The following is a 13,641-nucleotide window of genomic DNA, read 5'->3' on the forward strand; positions in this document are numbered from 1 at the left end:
GTAATTATGTTATTATAATTTGTTCGAAAACAGGTGGCTAGAAATAGTTTTTTCTTTTCGTTTTCTCAATTTTTTCTCATCAGATAAAATGTTTCAGGTTCAGGCACCAGTCGTATTTCAATTATTCGCATTAGGCATCAGCGTACCCGAATCGACACAATTCGTTGGGAATTGAATTACTGTTAACAGTGGGGGTTTTTATGGGACAAGGTTGTGACACCAATGCGGTGGCAAAGTGAGAATTCACTGTATCGATGTGTAAAAAAGAAAATAAAAACTTGTATGATAGAGTTTATTGAAATTATAATAACAACTCTTGTTTACAATAATGATAATAAAATTATTTGTCTATTTGTAAGTATATATGTTGCATATGTGATGTTTTCCTGTTACTTCTGTTTTTTCACTGGTTTATTTGCATTTTAGACAGTGATCTCGGCGTTTTCATTATCGGCAGTTGGTGGACCAAAGAAATCACTTATCGACACCGTGCAACGATCATTTGCAAATTTTGTCGTCTATCTAGGTACGAATAGTCAGATTCATTTAAGCCATGCTTTGGAGAGCAAATAAATCGCAGTTTACTTTTCAGCGACTTTTTAATACGCGTTACGATCACCGTATTATTCATACCGAAATGCCACGCAGACTTCACTTTTTATATTTACAGCAGCTTTTATGTCTCGTTTGTAACAATTTCAACACCCCTACGCGATAGAAAATCAATTCCTTTGTAGATTTCGGTAGAGAACAGAAAATATGCAAAGTATATAATTTTTTTTTTTGCAAAATTAACGTTTTCATAATCTTGAAGTAACCTGTACACGGTTTCTGGATATATAATGTAAATTGTTGCGGTATGTACAATAAATTTTCAAATGTGTTTTTTTACATACAGTTATGTACAATGACGCCTGTACGCTGTAAATATTCTTGAATCTTGGTTGACAAAAGAAGGTAAAAGGGCTTCTCAGTTTCAGCGATGCTGTTTCAAAGCAGAACATTCTAGCAGGAGTCTCCCTCCCATCAAGATATTAGGATCGACGAGGAGAAATTGGGATAAATTCAAATATCGCGGGGCGGAGCTGTGAAATCGGCGCGGTGAACCCCGTGGCGCGTTGTTGTGATCTAATATGGCGGAGTGTAATGTTGTGGCTGCTGAGTGTCTACGTGAATTATAGAACGTGAATAGAGATCATCGGCGGGGTAGGGTGATCGGGATGATGTATTGTGCGGACGTTGCGTCGTTGGATTGACTCTCGTAACGGTACGCGGATAGCGTCGAGGAGCCGCGGATTGTCCCGACCGCTTAAACACGACCGCGCGTTGTTTTCCGTCAACGAAAGAATTACACATATTATTTCGGTGTGGTGTATACACACGCACACAAGTTCACACATCTTCCGATTCGTCTAAAGACGTGCCGCTGTTAAGATTCTACACAAATTTTCTACCGTTCGTTTCGCTGCAGCCGTTTTCGTCGCTGCCGTCGCTACAAACACCGTTGAAGAGAGTAGCAACAGCAACAGCAGCAGCAGCAGCTTAGTGTTGTCGGTGGATCGCCTTTACGTTTAGGGGGTTGAGGGGGAAACTTGGCCGACGATTGTAGTGTATCAAGCCTGCATAGTTTTTTGGTAGAACCCGTCAATTTTCTATCGCCAATCAATTATCGTTTATTGTTATTGTTTTTTCCGTCCGTTCTCTATCGTCGAGTTTCCGTTATCCGCAGGCAACGGACGTACGACGACCAAATGATCATATAACTGTGGACGACGACAGGCAATAACGCACGCACGCATGTGTACGACGTGTCGTGTCGTAGTATGCGTACGACATGTTATAAAAAAAAGAAAAAACAAAAGAACGTGCGAAAAGTGCCGCTGAGAGAGTAGCAGGAGGAGAGAAAGGGATAGTAGTAAGAAACTGTGGAAGAGAACGACGATATCGAGGGAAGAAACACAGTCGGTGATTATTTTGGTGAAAAATAAAGAGAGATAAAGATATAAGAGAAGAACTGTCTGAGAAGAAAGTCATATATTTTATCACGCTTAATCAAACGGGTGGTGATTGACGATCGTGGAGAACCAACCGAGTCGTATTAAGTGCAAACGCTTATGAATATTGAGTGGAGTAATAAGTGAATGAGTGAGTGTAAGATCGTACGGGAAACACGACGACAATCCTCGAATTCCCGCGCTACCGATATTGTACACAGGCAGCAGCAACCCTGCGTGATTGCTAAATCTCTGAGGAGAAAGAAAAAGGAGCAGGCATCGAATAGATATAATATAAAGTTATAGTAATAATAATGATAATGAAAATCGGTGCAAGGAAGGTTGAAAAAAAAAGGGGGTAGACAAACAATACTATTAACGATATATATATACACACACACACACAAACACATACACGTGCATATGTAACACGGCTTACGCACACTCGCATATTCTACGTTGTTTGTAGACAGTTACAGTCTGGGGAGAGAGAAAAGTAAAGAAAAAAGCAAAATGCGGCGCAAACTTACATACTACTGAAAATATCTGGGCGTTGAATTATCGGTGACTCTGAAAACTGAGCGCGAAGATTTGAAGGAATAGACATACATACCCAAAGCCAAATAACAATAATGCGGATTTTATTGCCTAGGTCGATCGTCAAAGGTTGTTCGACTTACACGGACACTTGATCAGGCGCTGGGAGGATCTTTCAAGACCTCGAATCAGGGGAGAAAAAGAAAGTGAAGACAGAAAAGAGACAACAGAGAAAGTAAAACAAACGCCAATCATAACCTATGATGCGAATCTTTTTGTGGTGACGTCATAAATATAGTTATAGAGGTAGTAATAATAATTTGGGTTTCTTGAGAAAGAAAAGAGAAGTAAGAAAGTATACATATTCGAGTAGATAGACACTATAGATGCTGTTTTGGTAGTTATAATATATATTTGAATCGAAGAGAATACCACAATGACGGACACGCGAAGAAGAGTCAAGCTATACGCTCTGAACGCCGATCGGCAGTGGGATGATCGCGGTACCGGACATGTCTCGTCATCGTACGTCGACAGATTGAAGGGAATCTCACTTTTGGTCAGAGCCGAGAGCGACGGATCACTTTTACTAGAAAGCAAGATTCAACCTGATACCGCGTATCAAAAACAACAGGTAAAACAAAGCCGAAGCATAAAATATTTCAGACAGTATACTCTGTTGACACATTGATAAAGTCAATCATGTGGATTATTACCAAGATGGCATGATTTTAATTTATTTTAGCACTCCAGGTGTGTCATTAATATAATATTGATGTACCTCTGTTGGTAAATCCGATTGTATGGTTAAGAGGTCAATTACTTTCTATTGTTTCAATCACATTTGACTATAGTCGATTTGATATCCTTGTTATATGGTTGCCACTTGCAAAAGCGTTGAAATTATTCTTCTCAGAGTTTCTAATGTAGGAAGAAGCTGATGTTTTTATTTTCAAACTTTGCAGGACACACTGATTGTATGGTCGGAAGGAGACAACTTTGATCTGGCGCTGAGCTTTCAGGAGAAGGCAGGGTGTGACGAGATATGGGAAAAGATATGTCAGGTACAGGGCAAGGATCCGTCTGTGGAAATAACGCAGGACATAGTAGAGGAGTCCGAGGATGAGAGGTTTGACGACATGTCGGACTCGGCACCGCCGATCGAGTTGCCTCCGTGTGAATTAGGTCGGCTGGAGGACATAAACGAGCTGGTGGGTAACTGTTTATCGTCGCCGATAAGGAAGGAGAAGCTGGCGATGGCGTTGGAGTCTGAGAGTTATATAAAGAAGCTGTTGAACTTGTTCCATACGTGTGAGGACCTTGAGAACATCGAGGGTCTCCACCACCTCTATGACATATTCAAAAACATATTCCTTCTAAACAAGAACGCCCTCTTTGAGGTGATGTTTGGAGACGATACGATATTCGACGTCGTTGGCTGCCTTGAGTACGAGCCCACGCTTCCGCAGCCAAAGCGTCACAGAGAGTACCTCAGACAGCTGGCACGGTTCAAGCAGGCGATCCCAATCACGAATGCCGAGCTACTCGCCAAGATACACCAAACCTATCGTGTCCAGTACATTCAGGACGTGGTTCTGCCTACACCCAGCGTCTTCGAGGACAACATGCTCAGCACACTGAGCAGTTTCATATTTTTCAATAAGGTGGAAATCGTCACGCTAATACAGGACGACGAGAAGTTCCTCACAGAGCTATTCAGCCAGCTTACGGACGAGTCAACATCGGATGCTAAGCGGCGAGACCTTGTCCTGTTCCTCAAGGAGTTCTGCAACTTCTCCCAGAATCTCCAGCCGCAGGGAAAGGAGGTATTCTACAAGACCCTCACTGCCCTTGGCATTTTTCCTGCCCTTGAAATCACTCTCGGCATAAACGACGCACCGACCAAAACGGCCAGCATTGACATTCTTACGTACATTGTTGAGTACTCACCTAGCGTTGTGCGGGACTACACGCTGCAGCAAATCAACAACACAGAGCAGGAGCAGATGCTGATCAACGTCGTCGTCGCCCAACTCGTTGGGGATAGTGATCCAGAACTTGGCGGAGCCGTCCAACTCGCCGGCGTTCTTCGCCTGCTTTTGGATCCTGAAAATATGCTCGCATCTGTTAACAAGTCGGAGAAAACCGACTTTCTCAATTACTTTTACAAAAACAGCATTTGCACTTTGATTGCCCCGCTCCTGGCAAACACCATTGGTGAGAGGCCTGCGCGCGAGGATTACAGGACTGTCCAGCTGCTCGGTCTCATTTTAGAACTCTTGTCGTTCTGCGTTGAGCATCATACCTATCACATTAAAAATTGTATTCTCAATAAGGACTTGCTGAGGAGAATACTCGTTCTCATGAAGTCGACGCACACGTTCCTTGTCCTCTGCGCCTTAAGGTTTATGAGAAAAATCATTGCTCTGAAGGACGAGTTTTACAACAGATACATAATCAAGGGAAACCTGTTCGCCCCCGTATTTGACGCTTTTGTCAGAAATAATGGCAGGTACAATCTGCTCGATTCAGCGATTCTAGAAATGTTCGAATTTATCAAACTGGTGAGTTTATTTCTCTTAAATTGTTTTCGTTACATACTAGTAAAACAAATTATGTACACTTTTAATCATACGTGCAAACGTCGAAAACGTTGACCGCGTTCCAGGAGGATATAAAGTCGCTGTGTTCTCACGTCGTCGAGAACTTTTCCAAGGAATTGGAGGCCATTGATTATGTTCAGACTTTCAAAGCGCTCAAACTGAGGTATGAACAGCACCAGGACAAACTGAAAGATCGCGACAGAGGCGCCTTGGACAGGTTAGTCTGTTTTTTTATTTACAAAATTAGCTTTCTTTACTTCTTACTAACTATTTTTGTTCACGCTTTTTTGTCTGCACATCAGCGTCCCCTCGATATTAAGGAACAGCCGATACCGTCGCGATCAGCGGCAGCTCGACGAGGAAGAGGAAATGTGGTTCAACGAGGAGGAGGACTTCGATGAGGGAGAAGCGGTCGTTCCCGCGGCTGCAACGGACATTGTGCCGCCGGCTGCTGCCAAAAAACAACCCCCAACGCCTAATCCGGCACCAGATCCTAATCCTGTGGATCCGAAGACTCCACAGCTGCAACAGCAACAGCAACAAACTGTACTCAATAATAATGCAACGACGCACCAACAGCAGCAACAACAACCGCCACAACAACAACAACCGCAATTGAACAGCATCCAACCTTCCAATGATTCTCCGTTACCCGCCGAGAGTGCTACGAGTCCAAGCGTTGTGATAGAAAAGACTGGAGCTGCTATATTTAGGAAGGTAATGATCTCAAGAAACATACAATCACGTAATCTATGAATAAGACTTGACTCTTCTTTCCACAATATTTTTTGAAAAATCGCTTTGATGTTCTTTGAGATAAGTTTCATAATTGGACCTTGGCATCTGTGATCCGAAATGAAAATAAAAATTATTTCTAGTAAATTGATCTAGGGTTGATATGCTAAGTATCAGTATCGACGATTGAACAAATAACGTATTATTTCAGGGTCTTGTCGACTATGAGGGTGATTCGGACGAGGAGGAGGAGGATTCCGAGTTGAGTCCGACGCCGAAGCGGCAGCGGCTCTCATAGTCCATTGTAGAATAAATGGATGGCGTCGTGTTATCGCCGTGTGACGTGATGAACGAATATGATATACATATATCCATGTTCCCGAGCCTAGCTCGTAGAGGATATATCTGTGCGTGTGTGCGTGCGTGTCTGTATCGAGGGCCGCGAAAGGACGGGAGGGAGGACCAACTCGAGTATATCTATCCGCGCGTCGAAACTGGCTATAAAGGAAACGGAAAATTTAAAAGAAAAAACAAAATTATACACGAAACGACGATAAAAGGAAAAAGAAGAAAATAAATAAAAATTGTACTAGCGCGGAAATTGATGTGAAAGATCGGTTTTTCAAATGCGAAGAAGCAACCGCAAGCGAACAAGTAAGGTGAAACAAAACAAAGTATGCAACGAAGAGGAGAATGAAGAGGAGCTGGAGAAGAAAGGGCAATGTGGTCAAACTACACCGAGCACGAGATACACGCATACATACATACGATATACTATACATAAATATACAAACATACTTATATGTATATATGCAAGATATACATACATAAATACAAGTGGTTAAGAGGAAAAAGGATGGAAAAGTATAGAGACAGGGTGAGAGCGAAAGAGAGAGTGAAAAGAGCAAGGCGAAGGGAATATTTGAACTTTTATATATATATGCGACAGTGACTAGGGAGCAATACTCTTCCATTCTAGAATCTTTGCGCCGGCAATGATTTTCAGAGGTTGAGAAATGTAATTTGTTTTGATACAGTTTTCAGTCAGTCGGAAAAGAGAAATTCATTCATTCTATGGGCTCTGGGTGAACCAGATTTTTTCAGCTGTCGAATACACTGAAATTTTATCAAATCTTAGCAAAGGCACCCTCGGACTACTTGACAGGATGAGAGGAAGCGCGCGAGGCAACTCGGTGTTGTAACTATAACATTAAAACTAAACGCAGCTTGTCGACTATAACGGTTCTATTTGTCATTCGACGTACCGCGATTGGTACCGGTCCACTGAAGCAAATCAAAGAGATTGAAGAACAAGAAGGATAAGGCAAAGTAAAGAAAAACTAATGTACATGACGTACAGAAGACGAAGAATTAACACTGTGCTTTCCTCTCGGTGTCGTGCTGCGCCTGGAAGAGAAAGAAAGAGAGAAAGAGAAAATCAACGGATTAAGGGAAAAATTTAACAATCGACGCATCTATTTGAATCATACTTTTTATTGATATTTTCTTTTGGTTTTCTCTCTCTTCCTATCCTCGTAATTATTTTCTTGTTTAGATCAGCTCCGTCATACTGTACATTTGTCAGCGATTAAATAAGTTTCATCTATCTTTTTTTGTTTCTCCTATCATCATTTGCAATGCTCCAAACTTATTTCATTTTCATTTCCTATCCAGATGACGAGATAGTGAGGGATTATTTTTGAATAATTTATCGATGTTTAAAATGATCAATCGCCATTTTCATATCTTTTCATTCGAATTTTCCATCACTTTGAATAATTGGTATTCTTCACTCGCAGGCTGTAATAATAATAATTGTGTATAGGGTATAATAATTTTTTCAAAGTGGTATACGTAATCTGATTTATTGTTATTATTATTACTATTATTGTTATTATTATTATTGCTATTATTATCATTAAAAATATTATTATTACTTTTACTGATACTGTTAATGCTATTGTCACTACAGTACTACTATTACAAACTACTACACAACTACCACCAACTACTATTACTTCTATTATTGATTGACTAGGTGAGAAGAACAGGTCGCAGGGAGCTAATCTGTACATAGAATTTGATAAACAACATACGAAAAGGAAGTAATGAATAAATTCATACCGCCCGGACTGACGTCAGACGAGAGTGTAGCAGAGTATATAATATTAATAAAATTAGATAAGGAGAGAAGGAAGGTAAGAAAAAAAAACTACGAACAACGGAGGGGAAAGATGGAATTGGAAAATTGAGTAAACGGAACTAAACAGTGGATTAAACTATGTTTAACGGACGCTTAACGTCGTTTGTACCAGTCCGTGTGTTTTACTATGATTTTTATTACGTAACGCACGATTCAATTTATCGTTCGATACTAGAGGGAGGGAAATTTTTAAACATTTTATGATCGGCAACGAGAGGGTGGGGGGGGGGGGGGGAAGATTTTAACAAATGAATAAAATGAGACTAAATAAAGATATCGTAAAGAATGAAGCCAACATACGCGATGAAGAATAGTGTAAGTAGTAAAGAACGACTAAAGTAAACAAACAACAATAAGAACAAAACAGATGTTGTCGTAAATTTAAATAACGACTAAGTAATTAATTAATTGATTATTATAACTAAATAAGTAAAGTAAACTAAGTATATACAAATATAAGCGATTAGTTAATAAATACGAATAATTAAGTAATTAATAACTGAATAAAAGTACGGTCGAGTGCTACTTTTTCTTTCTAAATGTATATTTGACACAGATTCATGCGAAAGTAACAATGATTTTACGGCAAAATTTTTCTTGAATGTTTTTTTTTTTCCTTTTTTTTTCTTTACTATCCGTATGTTGTTTTCCTTCCATCAGACATTGTCGTTTCTAAATTCTGTATGCTGTACAACAAATGAAATATCTGTAGGTGTATATCGTGTGATTTTAAACGTAACGACAGTGAAAAGAAAAACAAACAAAAAAAAAAAAAGAAGTGAAAGTGAGAGAGAAAGAATTATACATACAATGCACCGTCCGTTTGTCGTTATTAACGGGATTTTTTTTTTCTAATGCTTCTTTTCTCTTTCTCTATTGAATGATTGAAGAGAAAAACACATGTGCACCCATACGCCCAGAGGAGAGAAATAGAATCTCCTTTCAATGTCAAATTTATCACAATGATTGCTACGATGATGATAATAATAATAATAACAATAGTAGAAATAGTAATGCTCGTTCTACTTTGTATAACAGTTACTCGCATATGTATACTTTATATAATTACTAATGCGATTGATCTCTAATTATACATATTCTCCAGTATTGTATACCTATGCGTAGTAATGCATTAATTGAAAACTTTACGACGTACAATGATATTATTATTGTTATCGTCGTTGTTGTTGTTATTATTATGCGTCATGTGTGAAGTTGGATAATATTGTGACAACGTATCTTGATAATGATTTGGGTAGAGGATAGCGTGCCAGAAATCCTTGAGACAAAAATTAGCACGAATTCGAAGGTGGGCAAAAGAAACGTATATAATATTCGACCATGGAGAGAATAAAATATAATTATGATGTTCGAAGAGAAGAAGAATGGCAATTGGTGAAAAGAAGAGAGTAGATCTTTTCGCTACTAAAACGAAAAAAAGGAACAATGTTAATCAATCAATCATTGTTTTCGAATTACGTTTTCAGCTCTAATCGATCAGCATATTATAGTTTGGTACGATATGTTTATTGTACGTACTATCATATTGAAATGAAAATGAATATGAATGAAAGAAAAAGTGACGAAAACATGAGACAACAGAGAGAGAAATTCTCCAAAAGTATAATAATCACACCTACCTATTAGTTATGACGAATGAACAATGAGAAACGTTCGTACGACGTATGTGTTTATGTATGTTTAATGTATAGTTGTTACCAAAATCAAGATAATTTTGGCGACTAAATGCCCCGGGCTGGATGAACGATAACATACTATTATCATTATTACTACTAAACAATAAATTATTATACATTATTATTACTGCTCCTACTACTACTACTATTATTATTATTATCATTATTATAATATCCGTTACGTCACTGATCAAAATTAAAAACAGCAAATTAACACCAACCTAAACGTAGTAAAAAAAAAAACAAACCGAGAATAGCAACGACGTACGAATTGCCTGCTTCATTATAATTATAATTTTACTCTCAAGCAAGAAGAAAACTTTTTTTATTTAATCATTGCGCGACGACAATGCGGATTGAGAAAAAGATTTAAAATATCTCCAAAATTCGCTTTTAAACTATAGCAATGAAATTTTTGTCGTGCGTTTACGCATGTTCATGTATATAAATATAGTTAGTTGAATTTTATCGAAGAATCAATTTTGTGGAAGAAAAACGAATTGTGAAGAAAACGTGATAAGAGAAAAATCTTTATTTTTCTTGCAAAAATTTAAAGATACAAATAATAAAAGAACAAAATAGAACTTTACATGCATTGTAATGTTTGATATCAAATAGCAAATTGTTAAGATGTACATTAATTATTTCACTCAATCGATAATATATTTCCATACACTGGTGATTGATTTGATTTGGAAATAAATTCAATGCCATTGATATAGCCGAAAATATCGCTAACAGCAGTGTACAAAACAAAGTGACTTTTGAATCGACACCACAGAGACAATGAATAGAAAAAATTTCTCTAGTGATTTTAGTACTGCGTTTTAAACATTGAAGAAGAAAAGACGATCAAATCCAGCCCGAACTACGGCATAGTACACTTACATGAGCAGCAAAGAGCGTTATCGAAGGGGAGAAAATTTTTATTTAACATCTCTTTTTTTTTTTCTTCTCTTTTTGTTTAACGAATGATTGTAAATGAATACAAATTACATGAATGTGTAGAAGCGCGGTGATGAAAAAAAAGGAAGAAAAATTTAATAATAATATTGGTTAATGATAAAATAAGGAGGAAGAAAAAAAATATTTAATTAAATAAATCTTAAAATTAGAAAAGAACTTGGATTAATTTTCACGCTCAATTCCCTTACCCGATCGAGGTGCATTTATTTAACTATAATCACCCGTCATTCTGGCAATGATACATTTCAATGATATGCCACCATAGCTTTGTATGTTAAAATTGAGACGAGTACAGAATTCGGTTGTGAATCGAATACATCTGCAAAAAGGTCACAAAACTGTATGCATGTGTTAAAAAAATTGCTTATCATAATATTTTGATAAAATCGCATGTAGTAGCTTTTTGAATAGCAATTCATCTGTAAGTGTTCTTCGTGCGTATAAACATCCATTTGATACTATCTTTGTTCACAAGCCATTGACAATATTATTGAAAAAAATCAGCTTAACTGGAAACCTATTTATTTTATATGTAAGATTCATAATATCGCTACTAATATCGTCTTAGTTGACATTACGATAAACAACGTCTATTATTATCATCAATATCATTAATGCTATTCTAAATATTGGATCATCATAGTTTAATGTTTCTTTGTCTTCGAACGAAGATAAAAAAAACATTTTAACTTGGACAAAGAGTGAAAATTGTGTACACCGAATGGTCTTTTTAAAAGAAATTGTTCATATTATTTCCAGTAACGTGTCAGTTGATCACTTGCGGACTACTTCGGCTTTTAGTCTGGCTGCGAGAGCCTTGCGAACTTGAATTTTCGAATCTTCCATCAAGAGTTGCGGCGACTCCAAGTCCTGCATGCCCATCATCGACGCCTCTGCTACCACTCGTGCCGATCCGGGACGAGCCGCGTTTGTCTTCAGACGCTGACTACGAGCCTCCTTCTTCATCGAGACCAGCTTGTCTCTTTGAGTTTTCAGGTATATTTGGCGCTTCCTAATCTCCTCGTCACCAGCCTCGAAACAGAAGAAAACATATAAGACGAAGAAAAGAATGAGGCTTCAATTGTCACTTCGAAAGTTGATGTATCCACTCACATCGGACAGTTTGCTGCGGCTCGCCGCGGGCAGCAGTGCAGGATCCAAACTCTGCTACGAAGAAGGATCGAATTGAATTTCAATAATGCATGGTATATTTCTTACGTACTTTTCTGTCACTGTTTTTTGTCACCAACTCAATTTCTTCTCCTATTTTATCTTCGCCTGGTTTTTTCAGTTTTTGCGGTATCGGTTGCAAAACGCCAAACTTCTTGGATTTCAAAGCTGTGTTTGTCAGTTGAAGAGGTTCAACGCTGACTACTTTTTCCGTTTCTCGTCTCTCCTGCTCTGGCGAAAAACCCGACGAGGATTTTGCCGATGGTTCTTCCATCAGTGCTCGCTCCAGCAGCTGTCTCTCCGTCTTGTACTGTGTCGCCAAACGCTGGTGTTCCCTACGCATTGCCTGATCCGATTCCTGCTCCGTATCCGTTTCATCTTCAAGCTCGTACTGTTTCCTGAAATTGAAACAAACTCGTCGTGACCTTGCAGCCTCAGGTCCATCATTCTTAATTTTCAATCTACACCCACTGCAGCAGCTCCTCCATCACTAGTTCGTCCCGTAGACCGTCTTCGTCACATATTAGCGACGCTGGAGTCAGGCCGTACTTCTGTTCAATCAAACTCAGTGCCTGCAACTGGAGTTCCAAGTTCTTCTGAATCATCATCCTCTTAAATATCTCGTACTCGTTTGCAGCCCAAATCTGCTCGAAGAGACTCTGCAATTGCGTTTTAGAAGGTTTTATAATTTTTAACATTCTCTATCTCGTTTTGCATCGAGAACTATTTTTACTCTGATAGAGAAGAGAAAATACAAGTGAACATCGAGTGTTTGTTCACCTGCTGAAACTGTATCGGCATTTTTGTGTTCTTGTTTAATGTACAGGCATGCTCAAACTGCTCGGGAGTTATGCCCATGTCCTCCATGTAGCAGCCAAGGAGAAGATCTACCAGGTTTTTATACTCTTGGTAGATGTGGCGATACTCCTCGCTGTCCTCCGTCTCACCGTCGAAAACTAAAAGGGGAGCAAGAGGCGTAAAATGAGTCAGGCTAATCGATAGACGTAAGTAGCATTGAACTCTTCCAATGTAATGGCAATCCGATAATTCCTACTCAGCGATTTTTCTTCTATGAAAGTTAACAACGGCGCCGACCAGATCGGACCCTGCAGAAATCCCACCAGCGAATCAAACACCCAGGAACTGTCATCCTTTTCACTCATAATTATTTTTTTTATTCAGACTTCTCTATCAACCTGTCACTACCGTAAAATTTGTCATCAGACTTCTGTAATGTCAGGCTTGTCGCCATGGCAACAACATCTAAACATTGGTAGTGAAATGTCGCAGCTGACACAGTAGCAGTGTTCAAATCGGAACATTTTGCAATTCTTGATCCGGAGGGATATTCATTAAAGAAAAAAATATGTAATTTAGAGAATGCAATTTTTTCGGTAAATGCAAAACATCGACACTTTGTCAAAAGAAATGATCATGAATAATTAGTATAGCAAGAACATTTGTCATCCAGTTCTAATTATTTAAGTGTACGTAAACTCATAGATGAAGCTTAAAAACAAGCTTTAAGCGTTACCGGTAAAAGAAATTCTTTGATGATATGATTAATTAATCATATTGAATCATTTTGAATATTTGAAACATGCATTTTGTTCAAGATTCAAAAATGTCTGGTCGTTCTTCCCGCTCCTTACAAGGTTCCGATAAAATAAAAAATGGCGACTATAGAGCCAATCAGATGACGAAAAAAAGCCAACATGGCCGATAGTGTTTCCTGA

At 38.5% G+C, this 13,641-nt stretch overlaps 2 protein-coding genes across 5 annotated transcripts; one reads left to right on the plus strand and one right to left on the minus strand.

Annotated features, from left to right (window-relative positions):
• Window positions 1-988: 988 nt before the first annotated feature.
• Window positions 989-11,401, plus strand: LOC124308404 (serine/threonine-protein phosphatase 4 regulatory subunit 3). Of its 3 annotated transcripts, XM_046771104.1 has the most exons (6): window positions 995-1,634; window positions 1,730-3,165; window positions 3,497-5,095; window positions 5,188-5,351; window positions 5,437-5,851; window positions 6,081-11,401. In XM_046771104.1, exons 2-6 carry the CDS (start codon window positions 2,968-2,970, stop codon window positions 6,165-6,167), a joined length of 2,463 nt encoding a protein of 820 aa, XP_046627060.1. In that variant the 5' UTR covers window positions 995-1,634; window positions 1,730-2,967; the 3' UTR covers window positions 6,168-11,401. The 3 variants fall into 3 exon arrangements, with proteins under 3 accessions (XP_046627059.1, XP_046627060.1, XP_046627061.1); XM_046771103.1 differs by having other exon boundaries at window positions 989-3,165; XM_046771105.1 differs by having other exon boundaries at window positions 999-3,165; window positions 5,200-5,351.
• LOC124308412 (cilia- and flagella-associated protein 36) lies at window positions 10,570-13,170 on the minus strand. 2 transcript variants are annotated; one of them, XM_046771116.1, is made up of 6 exons: window positions 12,960-13,170; window positions 12,686-12,861; window positions 12,377-12,564; window positions 11,958-12,303; window positions 11,849-11,902; window positions 10,570-11,767 (listed from the first exon to the last, which is right to left on the minus strand). In XM_046771116.1, the coding sequence occupies exons 1-6, from the start codon at window positions 13,066-13,068 to the stop codon at window positions 11,510-11,512; spliced, it is 1,131 nt and encodes a 376-aa protein (XP_046627072.1). In that variant the 5' UTR covers window positions 13,069-13,170; the 3' UTR covers window positions 10,570-11,509. The 2 variants fall into 2 exon arrangements, with proteins under 2 accessions (XP_046627072.1, XP_046627073.1); XM_046771117.1 differs by having other exon boundaries at window positions 11,849-11,899; window positions 12,960-13,169.
• Between the last annotated feature and the right edge of the window lie 471 nt (window positions 13,171-13,641).

Source organism: Neodiprion virginianus, chromosome 7, assembly GCF_021901495.1.
Source record: "Neodiprion virginianus isolate iyNeoVirg1 chromosome 7, iyNeoVirg1.1, whole genome shotgun sequence".
Lineage (NCBI taxonomy): Eukaryota > Metazoa > Arthropoda > Insecta > Hymenoptera > Diprionidae > Neodiprion > Neodiprion virginianus.